We start from the raw sequence: 27,179 nt of genomic DNA, 5'->3' as shown, positions 1-27,179 counted from the left end.
CCTTGTGGTGATCCTATAAAAACATTTCAGAAAATAGAGAAGGAAGAATAGTTGTCAATTCATTCTATGAGGCAAATATTTCCCTGATCCCAAAACAGATGAAGACATGAGAAGCAAAGAAAACAGCTGACCACTCATTACTCCTCTATAACAAAAGCAAAAATCCCCAACGAAATATTGGTAATCTGAACCCAACAATATATTAAAAAGATTATATACCATGATCAAGTAGGATTTATCCCAGGAATTCAAGGTTGGCTTAACATTCAAAAATCAATTCCATATTTGAGGATGGCCCTAACCTGTGAGTTGCAGGGCACCACAAATATCTGCTACACTGTTGGATACCCATTCTCAGAGATAAAGTAAAATATGATTTATCAAAATGAGTGAATATGCTAAGGGAGAGAAAGTCCTGGGACACAGGGAACAAGCCATTGAAAAAGGAAATAAAGGGGAGAGGGTATAGCTCAGTGGTAGAGTGTGTGCTTAGCATGCATGGGGTCCTGGGTTCAAGCCCCAGTAACTCCATTAAAAACAAAAACAAAATAAAAACAAACAAAAAAAACCCCAAACAACCTAAAAAAGAAATAGAAAATAAAAAAGAATTCCCTGTATAACAGCTCATAAAATGGCAGGCCTGGAGAATAACCAACCCAGGTGAAACATGAAGACAGATTTTGAATGAATTATTATCTTTAATAATTTTAGGCCTATTTGAATATTTCTTTTGACTTTATGGTAATTTGTATCTTTTTAAGAATGTGTCCATCTCATCTAAATTTTCTTTTATCAACAAAAAGTTGTTCATACTATCAGACCAACACAATTTGTCAATTTATGTTCTTATCTTTATTTATCTTATCTCTTCTATTACATTTGAGCTTAATTTGTTATTTTTCTAATGTCTTGAAGTGGACATTTGCCTCACTCTTTTTTTGCCTCCTTCCCTGATAAGTTAAACCTGTAAGTTTTCCCCTAAGAATGTCATTGGTTGCACCCTACAAATATTGATATATTTTTATTATTGTTCCATTTAAAATATTTGCTAATTTCCATTGGGATTCCTTTAACCCATGGGTTACTTAGAAATTTATTGCTTCCAACCATATACAGATACATATGAGCCTTTTATAATAATCCATGATTTCTCATTTAACCCAGAGAACACGATCTGAATGATTTCAATCATTTGTTGACTTGATTTATAACAAAGAATATGGGCACTTTTGTAAATATTTGGATGTGCTTAAAAAGAATGTTTTTTATATGCACTTTTAAGATGCAGTGTCTATCAAAGTCCATTGATTAAGTCTGATTAAGTCACCATTGATTAAGTCACCAATTATTATTAACATTATTGAAAAAAAGCAAAGAATAAAAAAAGCGGGGTGGTCTTTACAAATTTGTGACACTAGGTGGCACCAGAACACTGCTTCAACTGCAGTAAAATATAGTCCATTGCTGGTATTACAAAGCAAGAAAAATAAATAAATAAACTTGCAATTATTTTAAACTTTAAGAAATTAACTTACTTGAAACTTTGAACTTTTAATTACTTCAATTTTTTGGTTTTGCTCATATTTTTATAAATAAATATTGTTATTTGACAATATAAAGGAACGAAGCACTGATTCATACTTGTAGCATGGATGCACCTTGAAAACATTATACTAAATGAAAGAAGCCAGTCACAAAAGATGTATGATTCCATTTATGTGAAATGTCCAGAATAGGCAAAGTTCTACAGAACAGAATGTAAATAATATCAACTCCCTAAAGGAAGAAATGTTATAGCTAACCAAAATTAGCAAAACAAAATGGAGAGAAGGTAAGAAGTCAAAAGATATTTCTGACTCATCTGGTAACAGATGTATAAATATATTTAGATATAAAAATGAATCCAAAGAAAAATTAACTAATCAGGTCAAATTGGATGGTAATGAGGAAGAAGAAAAGAAAAAGAAATTGTAAAACTGTATACTTCAACTAAAAGAAACAAACAAAACAAAACAAAAAAAACAAAAAAATCATAGTGGGAAGGGAGAGTGGGTGAGGTTACAGCTAATACAATTTAGCTCTGTGCTGAAAATTGTAAAACCTGGGTGCTAAGCATGTGGAGGTTCAATATAACAGCCTATCTTCTTTTGTTAGAAATTTTCTATAATAAAAAATAAAAATAAAAGGTTTTTTTTTATTTTAAAGAATTGAAAATAAACTATTCCCAATTCTGTTCATAGCAAAAAATCAACAGAAAGTGTCTAAAGAAAAGATTAAAATGTTAAAGTTAAAAAGGTAATTCCAAAACCAAAAACTATAATCCTTCCAAATTATCCAAAGACACACACACACAGAAAATAAAGAAACTCAGACCACATAGTAAAAGATTGTTAAAAAGGGAAAGAAACAAGCAAAGCAGAATATATGATGCAAAATTGAAACCAGATTTATCTGTAATATCTATAAAAAATAAATAGCTTTAATTTCTCTATTAAAGGGAGAGGGACTCAGATTGGATGGTAAGGCAAACTCCAAGCAGTTACTGTTTATAGGAGATAGACCTAAGAAAGAGTGGCTCAGAAAGGTTGAAAATAATAGGATGGACAAAGCACAACAGGAAAACGGGAAAAACAGAATGGGGCGGGGACTGAAGGAGGCTCAAGATCTCATTATTAGACAAATCTTTCCATCTACATTCAGATAAAATCATTCAATTGAGAGAAATAGGTTAGTTTTAATAAAAGAAGCAATTACAATACAATGGAGGTAGAGGCAACCAGAGAAGGAAATAAGAAATCACTAAAAGAATATTAATTTCCCTTGAAAAAGTAGGCTCAAAATCTATCCAAGTCAGAAAAACGAGGTTCCGGTACCAAACTGAATATTAAGGAGAATCAATAGTCAATGTGACTGGAAGCCCGGGGCTCAGATTCTACCTGTTGAATAATATCATAATTTGTTAGTATTTTTTAAGATGTTAAATGTAAAATCTTGGAGAGGCTGAGGTTTTTTTAAAAATAGTATTCTTACTGTTAATGGAGAAAAACCAGTTTGCCCAAGGGCATTATTAGACAAGAAAACAGCTCCCTGAAATAGATACTTACTGGAAGCTTTCCCCCCTGAACCCGCAACTTTATCAAGTGACTCGAAAAAAAGATTAGGAGGACTTCAAATAATCCTGTGACTAAGTAGCCACCAGAAAACAATTCTTTATAACTATAATGAAAAATAATATGAAAATTAATATGTGTATGGATATGGGTGACTGAAACATGATGCTGTACACCAGAAATGGACACACACTGTAAACTGACTATACGTCAATAAATAAAGTAAAATAAAATAAAATATACAAGATCAAAAAAAGAAAAAAGAAAGAAAACAATACTTTACACGGATATGACACAGTACAGTTTTCAGAGAACTTCACATGCACCCGCTCCTTCAGGATACCAAATCAGCCCTAGAAGTTGACACTAACACGCATAAAATCAGCAAATGCACAGGATGACGCAGGTGCTAAGGCTTCGGGCCCCGGAAATTGTTACAGAGGAGAAAACTAACCTTGAGGCAGGAGAAACAGAAGCCGCCGGAATGGGTGGCGGCAGGGTGGTTATAACTGGTAAGTTCCACATTTGTGTTCAAAGGAAGGAAAGGTCATCTGGGTTCATTTAAGAGTTCTGAAGAGATTTCAGCAGAGATTTAAAAAGACAGAGAGATCACAGACATAGAAAACAAACCTATGGTTACCGAGGCGGGGAGGGGGAAGAGGGTGGAAAGGGATAAACTGGGAGTTTGAGATTTGCAGACATTAACTAATAAACAAGAAATTCATACTGTGTAGCACAGGGAACTACATTCAATATCTTTTAGTAACTTATGGTGAAAAAGAATATGAAAACGAATATATGTATGTTCCTATGGGACTGAAGCATTGTGCTCTACACCAGATATTTACACAATATTGTAAACTGACTATACTTCAATAAAAATATTTTTTTTTAATTTTAAAAGGAATAAAAAGACAGAGAGAAATCACTTCAGGAAGGAACCCTGAATTGTGCTGATCAATGCTGACTCAGCATAGGCTTAAAGCAGGAATTAGGGAAAAAGACTTGGATTTACTTAGTGGTTTTCTCCTAAGGATTTCAAAGGAGCTGTTTAATTTTGTTATCATTAATTCTCATGGTATTTATCATGTTCCTAAGTGCATGTGGTTAATACTCCTCTAATTTTATGTGTAGATTAAAAAATTGGACAGTAGAAACCAAAGCTCAAGGTCTCTGAAAAGGCCAATCGTGTAAATCTGACTTCTGATGTGTGTCCCAGTGGAGTTTAGGAAGGTTACACCCCCAAAATAGATCTGATGTCGCAGGAAACCATCATTTCTGTGGAATGAACAAGATAAAAGTGTACTACAGAGTAAACCTGCTCAGAGTGGAAAAGTCGACTTACAAAAACACATAGCAAAATTCATCAAATTGTACATTTGAAATATGTGTTGTTTACTGTACAGGAACCATGCCACAATAAAGGTGTTTTTTTAAAAAAGCTAAACACAGCAAGTACAAACCCATTACTCTGTGGTTCATTCACTACGATCTTAGGATGAGTTGCTCTTTTTTTTTTCATCATCTTTGTCCTCTGGGTTCTCTGTTTAATATTTCTAGCAGTTTATGAAGAATTAGTCACTATATTTGAAAAGAGTCCAGTAAATTACAAATCAAAAAAAGTAATTTTGATAGGACAAAATGTACAAAAATGGCCACTCAGAGTGGACTGGTAGCCTTCCTATCTCAGGTCCAAGGTCATGAGCTTCGTAGCTTTCCTTTAGAAGGGATATCTTTAAGAGTTTTAAAAAGACCTTGGCTTTCTGAAACCACTCAGGTTTTTACATTGTTGTCTTATTCAATGAAGTAGCTCATTGTGCATCTGAGCAGCCCTGACTGTAATCTGTAACTTTAAGCATGGGCAGGCAAGGCTACGGTCTGCTCCAGTGATTAAAGTTACAGAAATTCTAAAAACATCACGATTACTCTGTCTAAAGCTGAAAGCCAGCTGAAATTTTGAGCATAAACAGTAACCTGACACACAGACTGAATTCAAAGCTTCACACTTAGAAAACATGCTAGGAAGTATTAACTTAGTATTGTTGTTATTACTGAATTAGCATCAGCCTCATGGTGGTTATTATTAGTCATGTAACCTCACATCTTTAAACTCATGAAAAGGAAGCCGTGGAACCAGTTTCAAGAGAGAAAAGCTAATTTATAATTTCAACACCTAATTGTTATTTCTTTTACTGAATAGAGGTACTGGGGATTGAACCCAGGACCTCATGCACGCTAAAAGCAAGCACTCTACCACTGAGCTATACCCTCCCTCCCCACCAGCTTTAGCACTTTTTGAAAGTACTTCATGCTGCTTTTTACTCACTACACTCATTGACAGCTCCTCAACTACAACATAGAAGGAATGAACCAGAGTCTTCCCCACAATGAGAAAGTCCAGGTATATTGTGAACACCTGTATGGTATCTGCTCACTTCCTCTTTCTCCAGATAATTGCTTGTCAATTCCTTTATCTCCTTCAAGTCTTCGCTCAAATCTTACCCCCTCAGCAAGGCCACCTTGTCCACCCTGACTACTGCTCCATGCCTCAGTTCACTCCACCTGCGCCCCCATTCCTGATCTGTCTCTTCTCGTTTTCCTTTTTAATGTTACACAGTATTTATCAAATTCTAATATACAGTGTAATTTGCTTATTTATTCTATATCCCAACTACAGCCTTTAAAATAGAAGCTCCATATTAAAGGACAACTTTGTTTTGTTCACCTTTATATCCCAAGTACCTAGATTACTGCCTGACACTTAAAAAAAAAATAGATGTGGAATGATGGACCAAGTGTTTCTGTGTATTCTGTCCTGTTTCTCTTTATAAACTAGCTCTGTTATTACTTGGCTTGATTGCGGTATGGTTCGTGATGAATATATAACAGGAATACTGGTAACAACACAATAAAACTTATAATTAGTTGCACATATGTATAATTTGGCTTACTCAGAAAGCATTATGTTTTGTGATGTTATATGCCCAACAGCCTTGGAAATTACCATCCCCACTTTTAATTCTGACCACACTGCAAAGAATTTTGAATTTTTCTTGGAAGATGAAATTGATCTTGGGCATAGAAAAATATACCAAATGGAATCAAGAAAAAGGATAAATATGCTTTCTGTTGAATCTTCTATTTTAATGGGTCCTCCCTGGATAGTAATTAATATTAAAATAGTGAGTTAACATTTATTATCACTAATTAAGTGTGATGCTTTAATATACTACCTCTATGAATCTTCAAAACAGCACCATGGGCAGAGACAATGGAAGAACATTCGGTGTCATCTAGCAAGTAATGACAAAATCATATCACATTGGTAAAACATCACACACACACACACACACACACACACACACACTCCATTTCCCAAATGTAATCCAAGCTAAGTAATGACACCTGGCATTTCCAAAGTTCCAGGACATCAATCAAAATGCTTTTCGTCTTAAAAAGTTTGAGCAATTTCATTGAACTGTTAATCTTCCCAATAGTCTATTTTACATGTGGAAGTATGAAGGTCTCACTAAAGTAACTAAAAATTTTAGGAAACATTACTTTCTCCTGAAGATTTTTCCATGTTTTATAGAATTCACACAGTTTTTTTTTTTAATTGAAGTATAGTCGATGTACAATGTTGTGTTAGTCTCTGGTTACAGCATAGTGATTCAGTTACACACACATACATATTATTTTCCATGTTCTTTTTCATTATAAGTTACTACAAGATATTGAATATAGTTCCCTGTGCTGTACAGTAGGGCTTTGTTGTTTATTTTATGTATAGTAACTAGTATCTGCAAATCTCAACCCCCCAATTTATCCCTCCTCCAACTAACCAAAAGTTTGCTTTCTATGTCTGTGTCTTTCTGTTTTGTAAATAAGTCCATATGTGTCACTTTTTAAGGTTCCACATGTAAGTGATACTGTATGATATTTGTCTTTCTCTTTCTGGCTTACTTCACTTAATATGATAATCTTTAGGTCCATCCATGTTACTGCAAATGGCATTATTTTATTATTTTTATGGCTAAGCAGCAGTCCATTGTGGCATATATATATATATATATATATATATATATATATATATATACAAAACTTCTTTATCCAGTCATATGTCGATGGACATTTAGCTTGGTTCCATGTCTTGGCTATTGTATATAGTGCAGCTATGAACATTGAGGTGCATGTGTCTTTTCCAATTAGAGTTTCCTCCAGATATATGCCCACGAGTGGCATTGCTGGATCATATGGTAAGTCTATTTTTAGTTTTTTAATGCATCTCCGTACTGTTTTCCACAGTGTATGCACCAACTACCTTCCCACCAGCAGAGAGTTCACACATAGTTCTTGAGGAGGATTTTTCCTCACACCTCTTTCTTGCGGCTCCAGGGTTTCTCATCTCTCCTCATGTCCAGACACCCTGGTCCATTTTTAAAGTCCTTTCTAATCTGGCTTCCTTCTTCAGCCCTTCCCCAGAAAGGATTCTTTCCTGTAGCTGAGCCATTTCAACAATCCATGAACATAACTGTTGTTCTTTCTTAAGTTTTCTTTTTCATCCTCTTGTGATCCTGCCTCTACCATCCACTTACTCACCCCTACCAACCCTGGAAGTGCCACCAATCTGTTAAAACTATCTCACAGTGACCTGACGTGCTGGGACTTTAGCATCCAATGGCCTGTGTCGGGAACCTGGGACAGCTGGTCACCTTACACCCCATCTCCTTCCCACAGTCCCCACTGCTTTCCAAATGCCCTCCTGCTCCATACACTCCAAGCCATACGTTCCTCCCCCTTTCTGCTGCTTCCTCGTGTTTGGTAGTCTTGACCCTGTAAGACCCTTGCCAGCAAGGGCAGCTCTAGATTAACGCCCACCCCCTCCACGTTCTCACCCCTTACTTTTTTATGATAAACGGTCTCCCTCCGCACAGCTAAAGCTGAATTTTTAAACCTCCGAGAGCTTCTCTTGGCCAGTTCCTGTGGGAGATTTTTACTCGTCGTCTTCTCTGGGGTCGTGGGTTCTCCTGCGGGTAGACGAGAAGCCACCAGCCCCCACCCTGAGAGGAATGATTGTTTTCTATCAGCTACTGAAGCTCCTCCAGCCAGGAAACCAGAGGTCATAGCAGGTGGGAGAGCGGCTTCTGCAGTTAATGTCCCCAGGTCTAAGAGTGGGAACTCGTGAGAGAAAGCCAAAATTTCCACTTTAATGTGAGGGTTTAATTCCATGTTGTAAACTCATTGCTTTTATTAACATCTGGCTTAAAAGTCCCAGCCTTGTGTGCGCTCCCAGCAATTTCACAGGGTATCAAGCAACGGGTCTTCTGCCCCCATTTGAATAAAAGCCTTATCAGCAGAGCTGATTTTATTTTTAATCCTCCCTTTAACCTAGGACAATTCTCTCTCTCTCTTTTTTTAAATTTCAAGACTCCTTTATATGCTTAAAAATTATTGAAGACCTCAAAGAGTTTTTGTTCATATGCTTTCTAACTATCAATAATTTCCATACAGGAAATTAAAACTAAGAAAATTGTGAAATACGTATGTATGGCTTTATTCTGAAATAACAATAATAAACTCATTACATGGTAACATTTAACCACATTTTTATTATTTTTTCCCCTAAACGAAAGCATATAGATAAGTTGGCTGGCATTATTTCATATTTTTAGAGATTTTTTTTTTTCTGACTGGCTAAGCGGAAGACAAGGCAGAAGTATTTTTAACAGCTTTTTCCGGTAACGGTGGATATTCTTTGATATTATTCCAAAACTCAACAAATGGTGGTCTTTTAAAGTCTAGTTGCAATGTAGGATCTGAAACCATTTTCAGTGAGCTTTTCAAATCCACTTTGAAGGGTTTTTATCTATTGGTGATTTTGTGATATCATCTTGGTCACACAGATGTGTGATCATCTTGTGAAGATATTGGTCTTTGGAAAATATTGATTCACTGAACTATATTTATATATAGATCTTCCAAATGTTGGCTTATTTCATTATATAATATCAAGAAATCACATTTGTTACTATCTCTATCCACCCTATCAAAAAAGTCTGTAAACGTTTGGGAAGTTGAAATGTTTGAGTACATGAAAGCAGCTATAAGTTTTCCAAAATCCTGATTTTTGCTTCGAAGCTTAAATTTTATCATTGGCAACAAATGTTATCAGTGGTTTTCCATGAAACAATAGTCTCACTTTGTACATTTTCAGGGAAATGTCTTCCAAATATCCAAATCCGAATAACCACAATTTGTCTATTATTAGTCATTCTTTCTAGTGAAAGCAGTGTTCCGTGAAATAAAGTGACTAGGTCAGCATGCAGCTCAAAGTGTCACGCCAATGATTTAAAAAAAAAAAAAAAAACAGCTATCATCCTTGGTTATGCAGCAGAATTATTTTAGGTGCATTTCCATTTGTCACATACATTATTAAAAACCTGTACACAAGAACTAAGGTTTAATAAAGTTACTAATTTTTACTGCTTTGTGAAAGACATTTCAAAGTGAACATAACATTTTTTTCTCTTTTTTCTTGTATAAAATTTTTTGTTGTTTTTTGTTTTGCCTTTTTTTGCGGGGGGGGGGGTAATTAGGTTTATTTATTAACTTATTTTGATGGAGGCACTGGGGATTGAACCCAGGACCTTGTGCATGCTAAGCACACACTCTACCACCAAACTATACCCTCCCCCTGCATTTTTTTTCTTTTATAGAAGGTGTGTGACATTGAAGGATACAATAACTATTCATGTAATTCAGTGCTACCGCCTTGATTTGCTCTACTAGCCATTGTTTTCACATCATCAGCGCAAACGTCAACACAGTGAAACAAAGCAAATACCGTTTCAGTGTAATTATGAAAACAGCTTTGTCCTTCTGAAGCCCCTGCAGCGGTCTCAGAGATCTCTTGGGTCCCACAGACCACGCTTTGAGAATTGCTGAGCTAAGGTAATGCGGGAAGTAGTAATCAATCAGAGTAAGATTCCAAGGAGAAGGTGATTCCTAAGGGTTGGTTCTCCTTCTAGAACCAACATTGATGAATGCAATCTTTTTTTTTTAAGAGAGCAATTCCGTATAACCATCCCCTCGGGTTTCCCTAACACCAACCTGTTATCCTCTTCGTCTCATTCTTTAAAAATTTTCCCCTTGGTTCTTATCTTTATTAACTTCTATTTACCATATTTGCCACTCCCGTTCTGTCTAGCGCACTATTCTTTTGTTGTTGTTGTTATCTTCCTGGTGGAATGAGCAGGGCCAGACAGGGTGGGCGTGGTCACAGCACACACCTCTGAGCAGCGCGTGACACGCATGCTCCTCCCTCAACTGTTAGACGCCCCCACGCCTCGCTCTCTATGTGGCCCAGAATAAGCAATGTCAGTGCTTGACATTGGCTTAAACAAGTACTTCCAAAACTCTGTTCCCACCACAAATGCTCTCCTTTCTGAGCTCCTGATTCTTTGCCATTCACACTGTATAACTAGTTGCCACCAAATCATTCCAAATTCAACCTGCCAAAAAACCCCTTTCTCCTTAAAACTATTTCCTAGGTCATTTAACATCATTCCCATCCACCTCGTTGCTTAAGTTAGAAACCTGCGTAGGGTTTTCTTTAATATTTCCCACAAACTCTGATCCATAATTCTAAAACCCCAAAAGCTCTGAAAACCAAAAGTGATTTTGTAAGGTGGCCTCAAAACTCAAATGGCAACAAAACTTGCAATGCCAGAGGGCTGTTGGCAGCCAACCTAAATGTAAATACTAGAAAAGCAAAACAACTAGAAACTAGGTTTGCTAAAGGGGCCGATCAGAGAATCTGCCAGCTTTCTTTATTGAAAAGGGTTATTTATAATAAAAGCTAGTGTTTACTGAGAACTTACTATGCACTAAGCACCTTCCCAAGCCTTTACATCTGTCAACTCATGTATTCTTCCCAACTAGTCTAAGAGGTAGGTACTATTTTTATTGTACCAATTTTACAGATGAGAAAACTAAGCCACAGAGAAGTAAAGTAACTTGTTCAAGGTCACACAACCAATAAATGGTATGATTTGAAAGACTGAAAGGCAACTGAAAAGGCAATGACTTTCTTATCATGTGAGTCAATATTACAATATGTCCTATCCTCATAAAACCAAAACAATCTCTCTGTTCGCTGATGGTAAAGGACACACATTTCAGGAAACCCTGGCCTACTACAGGACACTCTCTTTCATTTAGGATTTTATAATTGGGAGCTCTTTTACCTTTCTAGCCTCATCTCCTACTACAGGAGATTCGCAGCCCCATAGCAGTTCCCCGAGCCCACCACTCATTTGTACTCACATGCCTTTGCTCACACTGCCTGGAATGTCCTTCTTCCTTTACGTGTATTAATCCTAGTCACACTCAGCTCAAATGACACTCTGCAAAGCATCCCCCAGCGACTGCAGACATGATGGATTCTTCCTTTGCCTGGAGCCCAGGACACTGGGTTATTCTTTTGTCTTGGCGTTTAGTTTTTTCTTTCTTTCTTTCTTTCTTTCTTTCTTTCTTTCTTTCTTTCTTTCTTTCTTTCTTTTTCTTTCTCTTTCTTTCTCTTCCTTCCTTCCTTCCTTCCTTCCTTCCTTCCTTCCTTCCTTTTTATAGACTTTATTCTTTTATAGCAGTTTCAGGTTCACAACAGAATTGAGTAGAAAACTTACTCTTTCTTATTCTCTAGATCTGGGGCTTTGTAACCTTCAGTCCTTAGCCCAGTCTCTTACACAGAGTAAGCACTCAATAAATATGCGTTGAATTTGATGTATTCACACCTGGAGGGTTTTTCTCCCAACATCTCCATCAATACAGAGAAGAGATCCATATGTCTGCAGATGATCATGGGCTATCGTGAATGCGGCAGAAACTGTAAATGGGGATAGCTTGTAACGATAACGGGGTGGAGAAGGAAAGGCCCTGTAATAGTGGGCTGGGTTCTGCTGCCCTTGGGCTGCAGAGGAAGAGAGGTCGGCCACATCTCACAGTGGAGGTCCGTTTCTGGACAACTAATTCCGTTATTCTGTTCCACAGCCCTCTTCACCAGTAAACGCCCAAAGATGGGGCTTTTTAAAAACTAATTAATGAAAAAGTTACAGTGAAGGAAACATGTGCATACAAGAAAATCCCAAAGTTCCTTCCTATCCTTAGACCTGAAACGGTCCTTGCCCCCAAATATAAAAACTCCACTTTCTGACGCTGTTGGAAGGCGATCGTTCGCTATACAGAGCACATGGAGGAGGGTGGGGGCTTCCCGGGATGTCTACGTGCACAGTTCGTTCCGTGCGGAGCGCCAACACCTGGTGATGAACAGACAGCACATCAGCGACGACTTAACTTTCTAGGCTCAGATTCTCCGGCTCTATTCGCCTTTCCTGGGGAATATGAGGCCAGTGCCTCCCACATCCCGAACCTGGGGGCTTACAGGGCGCAGGCGGTCCTTGCTCCTTTGAGTCAACAATAAAGACAAACGCAGGATGATTTGTCACGAAGGTCGGGCTTCCGGGCCTCTAGGGACCGCCCGGTGCTCGGTCACCTGTTAGGTCTGGGCTGCAGGAGGGCTTCAAGCGCGCGCCGCCTAGTGAGCGGGTCTGGAACCGCTCGGCTTGTCTGGCGACCTGTTCTGGAGACGCACGGACTCTTCACCGCGGCTACCTGCTTCCGCGTCACGCCGTGGCACCAGATCCTCTTCATGCGCTGCCACCGCGTTTTAGAGAAGCGTGGAGAATACCAGACTCTCCGAGCCTGACCTTGGGCTTAATTTAAACTTTCCCGAAAACCTCTCGCAGCCCTTGGCTGACTCCGCCTCCGCGGCCGCAAGGGCGCGGCGCGCGGAAGCCGGGAAGCGCCAGCCGCCGGGGCAGCCCTGGGCCCGGAGCGCTGGGGGCGGTCCCTGTGCAGGGGGTGGGCTGTCCCGGGGGCGGGGCGGTCCCGAGGGGGGGCGGTCCCGAGGGGGGGCGGTCCCGGGCGGCGGCTAGGCCGAGCGTGCGGCAGGCCGGCCGCAGGCCCAGCGCGCCACCATGGAGCGACAGCGCCGGCGGCCGCGGCGACCGCTGAAGCAGCAGAGGCGGCCGAGGAGGAACGGGGGTTGAGGCTGGCGCCTCCGGGTAGTGGGCCTGTGAACACCTGCCGTCCCCGAGCCCCGACTTCTCCCTGCCTCCCGGGGCGCGGGTGGCTACCCCGCCGGACGATGCGCACCGCCGGCCGCCCCGGAGGCTGAGCCCGCCACCCCGCATGGCCTTGCCGGGCGCCGAGGGCGCGGTTGACAGGCCGGGGTCCCCGGCCCGGGGCGCCCCCGCCGGCTCCGGGTCGTCGTCGTCCGCCTCCTCCGGGGGCTCGGCCTCCGCCTCGGCGGGAGCCGGGCTGTGGGCCGCGCTGTACGACTACGAGGCGCGCGGCGAGGACGAGCTGAGCCTACGACGCGGCCAGCTGGTGGAGGTGTTGTCCCAGGACGCCGCCGTGTCGGGCGACGAGGGCTGGTGGGCTGGCCAGGTGCAGCGGCGCCTGGGCATCTTCCCCGCCAACTACGTGGCGCCGTGCCGCCCGGCCGCCTGCCCCGCGCCGCCACCCGCCCGGCCGCCGCCTCCGCGGCCCGGCTCGCCCGTGCACGTCGACTTCGAGGGACTGGAACTCAAGGAGCTCATCGGCGCGGGTGGCTTCGGGCAAGTGTACCGCGCCACCTGGCAGGGCCAGGAGGTGGCGGTGAAGGCGGCGCGCCGGGACCCGGAGCAGGACGCGGAGGCGGCGGCCGAGAGCGTGCTGCGGGAGGCGAGGCTCTTCGCCATGCTGCGGCACCCCAACATCATCGAGCTGCGCGGCGTGTGCCTGCGGCAGCCCCACCTCTGCCTGGTGCTCGAGTTCGCCCGCGGCGGAGCGCTCAACCGGGCGCTGGCCGCCGCCAACGCCGCCCCGGACCCCCGCGCGCCCGGCCCGCGCCGCGCGCGCCGCATCCCCCCGCACGTGCTGGTCAACTGGGCCGTGCAGATCGCGCGGGGCATGCTGTACCTGCACGAGGAGGCCGTCGTGCCCATCCTGCACCGGGACCTCAAGTCCAGCAACAGTAAGTGGGGTCGGGGTGGGGGAGTGGAGAGGGGAGGGTGGATGCAGCTGTGCCCCGCCTAGCCCACCTCCGTGCCGCCCCTGAGCAGACTCCACGAGGCTAGGTGCCAGGGGGAAGGAGGCAGGGATCAGCCTCCCGACGCCGACAAACCTCCCAGAGCTCAGAGGTCCAGTAGACCTTGGTTATTTGCTTTGGGGCAGGAGACCTCCCAGGGCTCAGAGGTCCACTAGACCTTGGTTACTTGCCTTGGGGCAGGTGGCACACTTTACCTTGACTTGTTGCTTTTAGGTGCTTTTTTAAAAAATGCACAGCAGGCTTGCTTGCAGACCACACAGTTGGAAAATACATGGACCTTCTGGAAACCTCAAGGTGCCGTTGGGCGTTTAGGTACAGTAACTGGTTCATTTGGACAGAATTTTGCAAACTGAGGCCTTACTCAGATTATGAGGAATCCATGGCCCCTCATCTTGCCTAGTGGCCGTCATCAAACCGCCCTTTAGTTCTGCAAGCACCATACTGAGGTCGCTCTTCTACTTTAAATATGTCTTCATGTCCTTTCACATTTACGAGTTTTCATTCAGACGTCTCTGTCCATGAAGTATAATTTCATTATTGGTTCAGTGGCTTGAGTGTTGGTTGCCAGACCAGTAACACCATTTTGCTCCATTGTGCACATTTAGGTTGATTTAAGAGCAAGTTCATTGTCCTTGTGCAAGTTCTTGGAATTCTGAAGACCTGGCCTATGTCATTGTTTACTTTGTTTATAAATCAGGGTGCATTTTCCAAATGTCAGTCGAGAACTGATGAATGAACTAGGCACAAATCCTATTAAATTTCATTGTATAAAAGAGCTCATAGAATTGTTGTTTAAGGTTTGTTCTTCAGTATTGAAGATCACTTCATATTCTTAGAATGAGATGAAATCTCATGAGCACTTAAAGGATGCAGCCCAAACTGGCATTGGCCCACCACAGCTGCATGTCTTCCAATCTTGTAAAACCTGCTAGGACAGGAGCTAACTCAAATGGAAACGTCCTCCTCCAAGTCTGCAGACAGAAGAGTGACAAGAAGAAATGATATATTGGTCATACAGATTTATGTAGTTTTTTTTTCCTATTCAGAATCCTTCAGCACTGAAATTTGCTTGAAAATGACTAAGGTAGCACATTCATTACATGAATTATAAATAATTGATGTGTTGGTGACTACATGTAAGCACTGAATATTTCTTTTAGGTTTTATTTTTTGACTTTCATTTGCCCCCATGTCTTATAATTTAGATCCTAGCTGCTTGAGTGACAGGAGGAAATTCTAACAAAATATGGCGTAGAAAAGTGGTGCTCGTGGTATGTGTCCTTAGAGTTCTGGCAGAGGCCACATGAAGGACTCTAGAATTATTTACTTTTAGACTGTGTTACAATAAAGATATGGCACAATTTTAAACATACCTATTTTTGTAAATGCTTCCAACCTGACACAGTTTTTGCTACCAATTCAAGCTTATTTCCTAAAATTGGCTCTTATTGAAAGAAATGTTTAACCTGCTGTCATAGAACAAGGCCTGTGTTTTCTTTCCATGTGTCTGGTAAGCCCTCTCCCCAGTGAAACCCTGGGAGCCTTTGCCTGCCAGGAACTTTCTGCAGAAGGTATTTTAAGGACGGCAGGAGCATCTTGCTTGCTCTGACTCTTGACATTTGCTGCAGTTCAGTGATACACATGGAACCTAGCATCCTACAAACTTACTCAGTTGCAAGAAATCAAACCTCTGACACAGGCAAATGATTGAGATAGACTGGTCCTCAGACCGAAAAAATTAAAGGGCTTGTAACTATTACTTTTGCACTATGCTTAGGCCGCTTTGTTGGGTTATAATAACGCTTGAGGTCCGTATGACCTGTCCATAAAGTAGAGCACATTTGTACTGTTTGTAAAAACATAGAAGGGAAGGTTAACCCATTTTCCAATATATAAATTTAAAACCTTTAAAGAACTAATACTCTTAAATAGTAAAAAGAAGTAACGTGACCTTGGAATGATAATGTGGCTAGCTAGTTTTCATTGACGCCAGAAAAACTTGTACAGTGGAACAAGTAGCCTTCCGTGTCTGTGGCAGATATTATGTCATTTGAAGGTGATTACATGCTGCAACTTAGTTTTTGAAAGACTTTTCACCCTCAGAATAAACTGCCAAACTTTCTAGAGCATTTTAATTTCTGTAATTACCTGGCAGGGTTGCCTTTGCACTTGAATTATCGCACTTTTAAAAAGGCTTAATTGGCAAGGTCACTAGCCTCGCCAAACATTTGTTAGAATGTGACCAATTTTATAGTTTTTTAAAAAATTTATCTGCATAAGCATTTTGAATAAGGCACAAACGATGCAGATCCCAGCGTCTGGCACATTGCCTTATCTTGACTCTCTGGTGTTATTCAGTCAGTAAATGCAGATACCTTGGAATGCTCTTTTGCTACGTGAAGCCGTAACTTCTTGTTCAGACTTTCGAATACAGCAGGGACTCTGTTACAGTATGTTTTGTTTGACTTTATTGGTTGTTTGCTAATGGTGGTAGTGAGTTAACAATAATGTAAACAAGGTTTTAGAAATCAATATTGAATTTCAGTTTCATTCTTTAGCCTACTCTTGGAACAAAGAGCCAGTATATCGCTGCTTGGAACTGAGCTAGTAGAAATTATTGTTTCAAACGAACGTTTAAACTTATCAAAGTAAGATATGGCTTGATATATTTTCCTCTTTTCTCATTGATCTCTTTTTTTTTTAAAGTCTTATCGTATCATTTTGAGACAATCATTATGTTGAAATAAAAGCTGATGGTGTGATGGTACAAACGACTTTGTCCCTTTTCTAACAGGTAGCACTGGAAAGTTGAACAAAATTAGCGAGTTTCAAGCATCATTTATGTTGTTAAGATATGCTAGACCCTGTCACTCGCGGATGCAAAGTAAAGAAATGACACTTTGCTAAATCTCTGTACCACAACCAGAGAGCAAGGCAGGGCAACTTTGGGTTACTGTGAAGATAGCCAGTTTTGTATGCATGCAGAGAAGGGAAAACTCATTAGGAGCTGGAACTCACTGATTCAGCACGTTTCGAGTGCCCACCCTGTACCAGGCAATCAGATGGCAAACAGTGTCCCCACCAGCATTGGGCTTAGTCTAATAGGAAGGATGACAGTCATGCAAATATGAGTAAGTGTTGGTAAGAAGATGAAGCGTGGTGAGGGGTGGAGACTGCAGGGGTGGAGGATGTGGGTGCTAAGAGTGGGAAGGGCAAGGGAAGATACTCTGAGGAAGTGCACAGGGACCGGGAGGCAGAGGAATGATCCAGGCTGAGAGAAGATGAAGCCGAAATGAGCCTGGCTTGTGGGAAGACTGGGGCGCAGGCCAGGCCGGAAGGCGGAGGCAGAGAGGAACAGAGGTGGGCGTGCGGGGGCTTGCAGGCTGTGGTCCACGTGGGGTTCCACTCCCAGCGCCGCTGAGGGGCAAAGGCTTAGGGCATTTTGTGCGGAGGAGGGGTGTGATCTGATTTCCCCGCTTTCAAAATTACTCTGGTCGTTCTGGAGAAAGGACTGACACTTGGCCTGAGTGAAGGGTGTGGAGGTTGTCCCGGGCAGGGAGGGCACTGGCTTGACTGAGGAGGGTCACAGTGGAAGCGGTTTTCAGGGAAATTACCAGGGAGGAGTGAAAATAAAACAGCACGAAGTGCAAATGGCTGAGGATGGTTTGAATTATTTGAATTTGGTCTTAAGTGTTTTGTTTTCTCTGGCATAGTTCAGGATTGAAGGAAGATTGTGCAGCATGATTTATGGTTCCTGTTTTAAATAATGGTGCTTACTGCGTTATACCTTTTTCTTTCTTTTTTTTCTTTTCTTTCCTTCTTTTTTCTTTTTTTTTTCCTTCTTTTTTTTTAAAGCAGAAAATAAATGTTTTGTGCAAAACTAAGCCACTGACTCTAGTAGCTGTTTATTTTTGTACTTGTTGTTTCAATGATTAAGCATCTTTTTATCCTGATTTTTTTCTTTTGCCTTCTGAGAATAATTATTATCTATGTTAGTATCTACAAGGACATCTGCAGCCTATAAATAGACATAGTTATATTTATTACGAAATTCAACTTAGAGCTCTTACTAAAACAAACTACAAAAGAAATCTAAATTTTTTCAAAGCTTTTTTCATTAGGACAGTGTTAATAAAGAAGCTATTTGAGAAAATTATAGCAAATTTGATCTCCAAATAAGGTGCTTAAAAAGCTCATGAGAGTGATTTGGTGGAACTATTAATTCGCTATTATCAGTTAGAAGACATGTGTCTTCTCCCTCCTCTGGTCTAGTCTTTACTCGAGACATGTAGCTTCATGCCGTGGCCTCTTCCTAGTCCAAGGTCAGTCCAAAGAGCCCAGAGGTGACACAGAGCTACTCTGCTTCCGAAATAAAGTCAGCTAAAGATACAGTTTTAGAAGAACAGCCATCACAGAGAGTCATCCCATCCTCTCCTACTGTATTCATGCTTGTGAGTTAAAAATAAATAGCCCACTTCTCAGCTCTTGTAGCTGTACAGAGGGGCAGTTATTTAGTGCTGGACCAAGGTCGCTTCTCACTATCCATGTCTGATTGTGTTTGAGGTCATCGTCAGGTGAATCACGTACGGGAAAGGAAAGAGGAGAGGGAAATCTCCTCCATCGTTTCGGAAGACGTCTGTAAGCCCTGCTTGCCCACACGAGCCTGTGAGCGTTGGCTTTTTGAGAATGGAGCAGTGCTGGCAGGAGCACTGGCTTAGAAGTCAGGCCTGGGTTTGAATGTTGGTGTCCATCGACAAGCAGTGTGACCTTGGGCAAGTTACATGACCTCACTGAGCCTGGATGTCTTAATTTCTGATACTGTCTGCTGAATTCCTCTCTTGGCGATGGACTGGAGCCCTGTAGAGAAAATCTGTTCAATGTTTCTTCTTTTTTTTTTAACCCTTCACAGGCAGTTGGGTAAACACTGGCATGGAAGCAGATGGAGTAGTCAGGTATGGCTAGAATGGAAGGTAGACGGGGGCTTCTTTGGAGGGAAGGAGACAGGTGTTTAGCAGGTGGCCAGGCAGTTGGCATGGCCTTGAATGCCATGCTAAGAGGTGTGGACTGTCTAACGGCAGAAGCCAGCCGTTGGCGGCTTTGAGGAGGAAAGTGCTCTGGTGTGCTGTTATACAAAGACAAATGTGTACACTGGGGATAATTTGCTTTATGAGTATAATATCATAGACTATCAGTAGGGCCGTCATAAAAAATAAAATACTTAGACCTCGGTTTGGTGTGAATTATTTATCGTTTTCAACCAGAGCCTTGTTTTTATAATCACTGTTTGTTTCATGCACTCACTTAGGGCACCTTCTCGCTCTAACTCACTGCAGTTAGAAGATAATGACCAGATTGAATGGCTATGTCAGGCTGATGATTTTAACTCCAGATTTCAGTGTGACTGTCCCCAAACCTTCTGTGGAACTTGAGGGGCTCCCCAGAGGTGGAAACACCTTAATGAAGGACTGTTAGGGGGCATAGGAAGGGTTCCTGGGGAGGCTGGGGGAACTGTGCTGGTTTTATTTGGAGCCTGAAGCAGAAATTGTACAACTGACTCCTAATCGCTATGAGTTTGGTTATTTTTTAAAACTTCCTCTTCTTCCACTGTCGCTTTATCTTAAGTGCTTTACATAAATACCTGTCATAATAGGAACAATAGCTAACATTTACAACTTTATCCTCGTTTTATTCCTCACAGCAACCTTTTGTTTAATTACGCCCATTTTACAGAAGAAAAAACTGAAGCCAAGGATTCATTGACTTGATCAAGATCACCCTTCTCATCAGAGGACTGGATCCAGGGCCTCCAATCCCAGACCTTGGGCTTCTGGCTTCTTCATACGGGGCCTGGATGAGCAGTTCTCAGTTGCTTGCTATCCGAACCCCAAAGAGCTTTCGTTTACGTGGGTTATAGCTATTGATACTTACCATATTAGAAATTTAGAATGATAAATCTAAAGATATTTAGTATAAAAATAACAATAAACCCATTGCAAGTTAACGTAGCATTTTTAAGGGGGGATACGAGGGGTGGGAAACCCTTATTGTCCAGAACAAATTTACATTTTTGAAGCTCACTTTGATGACTTAACAGAAGACCGGTGAATGTTCCTATCTGTACCTGCATTTAATCTGTTGCCACCTTAGGGCTGCTCAGGGTCCCTGGACCCTACTTTGAGAACCCCTAGGCTAGATGACCGGTTCTGTTGACAGAGATAGACACTGTGGAGCAGTAGTCCCCACACCTAATAGAGCATCAGAAGCTCCCCATGAACTTCTAAAAATAAAATTCTCTGTCTCACTTTTGGATATTCTGATTTGGTTGCCTTAGTGTGGGAACAAACAATGAATTTATTTTTTAACATTATATTTTAAAAATCTTGGAATATAGTGAGTTGAAGGAATTTTAAATGAACGTGTGTATTTTCACCTAGATTCTACCATTAATGTTTTACTAAGTTGCTTTAATGCAAATCTAATTCTATCTATCCATCAATCCGGCTGAGCTTTGGATGCAGCAATATATTTTTTAAAAAAAGCTTCCAGATGGGTGGTGGTTTCATTGGTGTATATACATCTATCAAAATTCATCAAATTGTACATCTGAAATACGTGTAGTTTACTGTACAGGAATTATACCATAAGAAATGTGTTTAAAAAAATTCCATGCGAAGTTACCCAGGGTCTCAAAAGTCAATAAAAAGTTACTCAGGGACCCTAATGCCAAGGTAATACTTGAATCTTTAGATGCAAGTACAATAAAATGTGTCAGTAATTAAATAAAAAATAAATAACCGTAAAAAGCCTCTGGGTGATTGAGATGCAGAGCCAAGTTTGCAAACTGCTGTCCAAGGGACCAGATTAGGCGGTTCCTCCTTATGGTCAGCTGGGTTGGTATGTAAGTTCTTCCCTGGCCACAGACTGTATCCCAAATCCAGTTAACTGTCTGATGAGTTTGGATGGTTGGTCATAGAGGCACTAGCTGAGGGCTGGGGTGGCTTACTCTGGGCTTGTGTCTCTGGGGAAAAAATTATCTGAGCATTTGTCCCACTGACACTAGGGGACAGTTGGTGCTGTTGTGATGTGTAAGATTTGAGCTCTGCTCACTACTTGCCAGCTGTGGGCTCATGAGTCCCGAGTTTCTGAATAGGGGGATGTGAGGGTCAGTGAGGTAGTGTACCCCTGGGGTCAGCACACTTTTCCCAGTAGGTCCAGATAAATATTTGGCTTTGCAGGCCATGTAATCTCTGTTGCAACTAGTCAGCTCTCTGCTTTGGCCTGTAGGATGTAGTTTGCTGACTCCTGCTGTATGTCAAAGTGTTTAATAAACTGTAAGATACAATCTAAACATAAGCTGGTGACTCTCATTTTAATACATTGTTTGGAAACAGTCTGAGCACTTTAAATATTTCCTAACTTGTGTGTGTGTGAACCCATTGATACCTGCAAGTTTTCTACAATTCTTTACAAGCCAAGAACATTATTACTAGTCATTCTGCAAAGTACAGCGCCATGTTATCATGTATTTATTCATCATGGTTGGGGGTGAGGGTGTGCTTAATTCAGCGGACTTGCTTGATCCAGGCCAGCCAGCCAGCCAGCCAGCGGCACAAGGAAACAGTTCGGAGCTTTGTTCCTGGCAGGAACCCTGCCATCTCTTTGGCAGGTCTGCTTGTAACTGAGGTTGATAAGTTGAGGGTCAAGGAGAAGGCATGGCTCGTACTGTGTTGCTGTTGTAACTGTTTCACTGCCAGACTTCATTGCTTGGACGGTTTTTAAGCTATTTGAAACAGAGTGAATCACATGCTATCTGGGGAAGTCTCTTGATTGCCTGTAGGATGTGTGACTTACTATTAGCTTAATGTGTCTTTAAGGAGTTATTTTGTTCCAGGTTTTCTTGCACATGTTGAATCAAAGAACAGCAACTCCATTACTTTTTGTTTACTAATGTGTTCATGTGGAATGTTGGGGTATCTTGACAACACACTTAAAATACAAAGGTGACGGAAATACAGAGCTAGGCTTTCACAATGAAATGTAAGGAGTTTTCTCATTAAAACTGAGTATTGTGTGTGTCTGGGAAAAGGAGTGCACTGTGGCCTTTGCCTTTGGTGCTAAGAGCAGTGTGAAGTTCTCTTTTAGCTGACCGCGTCTCTCTTGCCTTGGCAGAAGTCTCTCTTCTTGTGCAGTAAACCGCCTCCTTCATTCATACGAGTTATTTAGTGACTGTGTACTATGTGCTGGGAACTCTCCAGGCTCCGAGTATTCAGCTGTGAGCAAAGCAGAAGCAAATTCCTCCCCTGGTGGAATTTACACTCCACTGAGCAGCGTGGACATTAAACAGTAAATGATGAAAGATACAGTACGTTGGGGAGTGGGAAGTGCTCGATGGAAAAACTGTAAGTTGCAAAGGATGGTGGACGTGTTGGGGTGAGCAGTTGAAGACTCAAGAGTGTGTGGCTACAGATGGCCTCCCAGAAAAGGAAGCCGAACCCGAGAAGTAGGAACGTGGGTCACCTGGGAAAGCATACTCTTGTAGAGGGAACAGAAAGTGCTCCCCAAAACGGGAGGCCCATGCGACAGACAGGAGAGGATGGAGGGGAGTCGGGAGGCAGGAGGGAAAGGGGTCTGTCTCATTGGTCACTGGAGAGTTTTGAACTGAGGACCAGGCTCTGCCTCATGTTTTAGCAGATTGCACGGGCTGCAGTTTGGAGAACAGACACAGAACCAGGGTGAAGGTGATCCCTTGGGAGGTGGCAGCGTGTCCATGGCATTTAGAGCCCTGAGATTGACTGAGATTATCTGGGACTGAGTATTGACAGAAAAGACCAGAGGTCCAAGGATTGAGTCCAGGAGGTCACCAGTGATTCGGGGCCAGAGAGGCCAGGGAGGAACCAGGAAAAGGAGCAGCTAGAAAAGGACGGAAAGCGGGGCAGTGCTGGGATGCTCTGGGGGCCAGTGAGGAAGGAGATTCAGGGAAGAATGATCACCTCTGTCTGATGCTGCTCGTGGATCAGTATCCGAATAACTGCTCTGTTATCATTATTTCTAAGAGAGTCTGAATTTCCTAGCACTGTTTTGGGAGGGCAGAGGTGAGTTGGTTTTCCATAATCAGCAACTGGCTTCACATGAAAAGGCATAAAATTATTCATCTTCTTCGTGCTCATTCTTCCCCTTACAATATTGCGTCACTCACTCATTTGCCTGTTTATTGAACAAATAAAAATACTCATTTCTGTGCAGTAAAAATAAACAATATAATTACATGCAAATTCTATTCTCCAGTTGCTTCTAATTTAATTGGAGAGATGAGACCAGCAAGTAAGATAAGGCAGCGTTGGTGTGTAATGGGAGTGGCCCAACTTAAGTGCATTCCCGATGCGGAGAACTTGAGCTGGGGTTATGAGGGAAGGGCCAAGGGGAGCCGGTATTTACAGACGCATGTAACATTGGAGCAGGGAGACAGTGGCATAGTTGTTCATTTTTTTACCAGAAGGAGAAATTCAGATCCCAGAGGCTACTGGACTTGAAGGCAGTCTCATAGTTAACGCTGCCAAGAGGATCCAGGGCTGAGGCCCTGCTGCTTCCGTGGGAAGTGGAGGCCAGGTGTGGTTTGGTGGCGGGTGGAAGGGAGCAAGCAGTCCACACAGCAGGTGCAAGGAGTATGGAGACACTGACGCAGAGTCGTGTTTTTTAGAAGCAGCTTTTAATACGCTGAATTGTTAGAGTATGGGGTTCGTTTTGGAGAGTGCAAAAAGAGCTGAGAAGATCACTGAGAAGGAGATGGAGAAGGCACTTGAAGGCCAGGGTGAAGGTTTCCGTTGACTGGTGAGTGAATGAGGAGCGTGTGTGTGTGTGTGTGTGTGTGTGTGTGGAAACAGAGGGGAAGGAATGCGAGCAAATTCAGTGCTATTCGGTGCATTTAGGAAGTTATCATTTATTCCCTGTGAATAAATTGGAATTACAGGTGGATTGTATTCAGAGCTGAAATTCAGTGTAACCTGACCATGTTCCACTGAGAAAAGTGGTATTTTGTTAATATATTCTTTCACATTGTTGCTGGTCTCAACTGACTTCTTTCTTACGACTTTTTTTGGGGGGTAATATATTCTTAGTTAAAGATTAATTGAAATGAACCTGTTCAACTCAAATGGAATTTGGACACAGCACTCCCATAAGTGTTGAGGAAATAGAATGGATACATTGTGATTGCTTAAAAAAAAAAATAGATGTTGTATACTATAATTCAGAAAATACCAACGCGAGACTTCAAAGGAGCTGGAAAAACCGAGTGCCTCGTGGTTGAATAAGTTGACAAAGCCCCAGGGCGTAAAGGCTGATCGTTATAGAACGAGGCTCACAGGGTCAAAACTCGTCACCAAAGTCCCACAAAAGGGGAGAATTTACTATTTCTGTGGCCCCAGGTTGATGTGCCAGGTTTGTGCATTGTTGTTCCTGGGGGCCCCCTTCCTGGGGAGGGGCGGGGAGCAGAAGGGCCAGCTCGTGCCCTGGGCTGAAACCTGGCCAGGTGCCCGGGCATGGTCACGTTACCTGGCGGGACACCGGCTATTTTTGGTTTCGGTCACTTTGCCCAAAAGATAAGGAATTTGAGGAATTCTGCTGAACACCTCTGAAACAGAATCCAAAACAATGGGCCTTTCATGGGACTCTAAACGTTTGACGTTCAGAGTGTTATTTTAACTTGTCTTCTGTTAGTTCAAAGCAGGGAGGCACTTGGCTCCTGGAAACTTTGGACTCCAGGTGAGGGGAGTGTTCTCAAGCCATCCATGCAAAGGCTGCTAATAGTACTTTCTGCTCTGGCATTGCTTCAGAAATGCAATTAATTTTAAATATTTAGGTTTTAATTCTCACTTCTAGTTCTGTCTTTATTTACTTTTGAGCTGCCTCTCTCAGGTTTTTGCTTCTCAAGGGCTGCCAGGACTCATTGAGGGTCTAGGGACGTGGAATGGTTTTAATGCCTATTTTAACAATCATTGCTTCCTCATACCTTCCTATTTGGTCGTTTAACAGAATGAGGAGATAATGTTTGTCAAAGTGTCCTGGAAAACAAAGTTTTAGGGAACTGCAAGCCATCTTGATTATTAATTTGAAGTCTTTTTTTGGTGGTAAGAATGTCATTGTTTTAAAGTGAAATTAGTATTAAAAGGGGAAACAACATAATCCAGCTCATGAAATAGCTAATTAATCTATCTGTATCTTTTTTGTTTGTTTGTTTCTGTGGTTTTAGTATATAGAGTTTTAAAGGATTAGAGATTTATTTTTCTTGATATTCATGAGGAATAAAGACTGAGAGATAAATATACCTTAAGCTGACATGCAAGGAAGGAAAATTCAGAAATTAAAAAATGAAATTTCTGATTGTTCTGCCCCCTTTTTATAACTGGTAGCTTGATCAGTAGCACAGAAGGCTGGAAAGACAGTCCTGCGGATGGGATCTGAAAACCGTCCTGAATTGTAGCCGTATGATCTGGATAACATTTCCTTTTTGTTTTTTTCTTTAATAGACTTTATTCTTTTAGAGCAGTTTCAGGTTCACAGCAGAACTGAGCAGACAATACAGAGTTCCCACATAGCCCTTCCCACCCACACACACATACTCCCCTACTGTCAACATCCCTCATCAGTGGGGCATATTTGGTACAATCGATGAACCAACATGCGCACATTATTATCAACCAAAGTCCACAGTTTACATTAGGGCTCACTCTTGATGTTGTACATTCTGTGGGTTTTGACAAATGCATAATGACATGTAGCCACTATAGTATCACACAGAGTAATTTCATTGCCCTAAAAATCCCCTGTGCTCCATCTGTTCATCCCTCCCCTCCCTCCCTCTCCCCAAACCCGTGGAAACCACGGTCTTCTTTATTGTTTCTGTAGCTGTGCCTTTTCCCAAATGTCATTTGGTTGGAATCATACAGTTCGTAGCCTTTTCAGACTGGCTTCTTTCATTTAGTAACATGTCTTTTAAGTTTCTTCTATGTCTTTCTTGGCTTGATAGATCTTTTTTTTTTTTTTTACTGCACATATATTTTTAAATTTACATATATGTACTGTTCATTGTTTCTAAGGACGTTGAGAGATTTAGCTTTTTAACTTAGATAGTTATCGAAGGAATAAAGCCAACCACAAAATAAGAATTAATTCAGAAAGATACATACATCCTGCTGTTAACAGCAACATTATTTATGATTGCCAAGATAAGGAAGCATCCTAAGCGCACATCAAAAGTTGAATAGATAATGGAGATGCAGCATATGTATATGTAATGGAACACAGGTCACCCCTAAGAAAGAAGGGTATTTTGCCATTTGTGGCCTTTCATTCACTTTTTTTTCACTTCAAAAACCAGATAACATTTCTAAACTGTTAACTGGAGGTTGTAATTTGTACTTCATAGAATAGTATGAGGTGGGAGGAGGGTATAGCTCAGTAGTAGAGTGTGTGCTCAGCATACACAAGGTCCTGGGTTCAATCCCTGGTCCTGCCATTTTTAAAAAAAATTATAATTAAATAAATAAAAACTTAATTACCTCCCTCCCCAAAAATTTAAAAAATGAATGATATGAGGATCCAATGAGATATTCAATGGATGGAAACAAGTATACATAGAAGAGGATTAGTAAATGGTAGACAATATTCTTATTAGGACTGGTGATAATTGTCAAGAACTATTCCACTGAACACTTGAGGTAGCAGGTGTTGTGTTAGGTGATATTGGGGCATAGAAAACAGGAGGCCCTTGCTTTACAAACCTTATAATTAGAAGATTGCTTGGGGGAGGAAACAGTACCACACAGCAGTACTTGTCAGTGTTGGTGACTTGTCTAAGTCCCTGCTCAGATGTCTCTTCATGTTTCGGCCCAGCGCTGGTTCTTTCCAGCTGCATTAACTCT

General features: G+C 41.7%; 1 protein-coding gene across 2 annotated transcripts in view; it reads left to right on the top strand.

Moving 5' to 3' along the window:
• The first annotated feature begins 12,735 nt into the window (after positions 1-12,735).
• MAP3K21 (mitogen-activated protein kinase kinase kinase 21) overlaps positions 12,736-27,179 on the top strand; it is a 60,144-nt gene continuing 45,700 nt past the window's right edge. For both annotated transcript variants that reach the window (XM_032491811.1, XM_032491810.1), the window contains exon 1: positions 12,736-14,184. In XM_032491811.1, the coding sequence (XP_032347702.1) occupies positions 13,359-14,184 (826 nt within the window). In that variant the 5' untranslated portion in view covers positions 12,736-13,358. The remainder of the gene's footprint in view (positions 14,185-27,179) is intronic.

Source organism: Camelus ferus, chromosome 11, assembly GCF_009834535.1.
Source record: "Camelus ferus isolate YT-003-E chromosome 11, BCGSAC_Cfer_1.0, whole genome shotgun sequence".
Taxonomy (NCBI): Eukaryota; Metazoa; Chordata; class Mammalia; order Artiodactyla; family Camelidae; genus Camelus; species Camelus ferus.
Note: the sequence above shows the minus strand (reverse complement) of the source record. Positions and strands in the feature narration are given on the sequence as shown.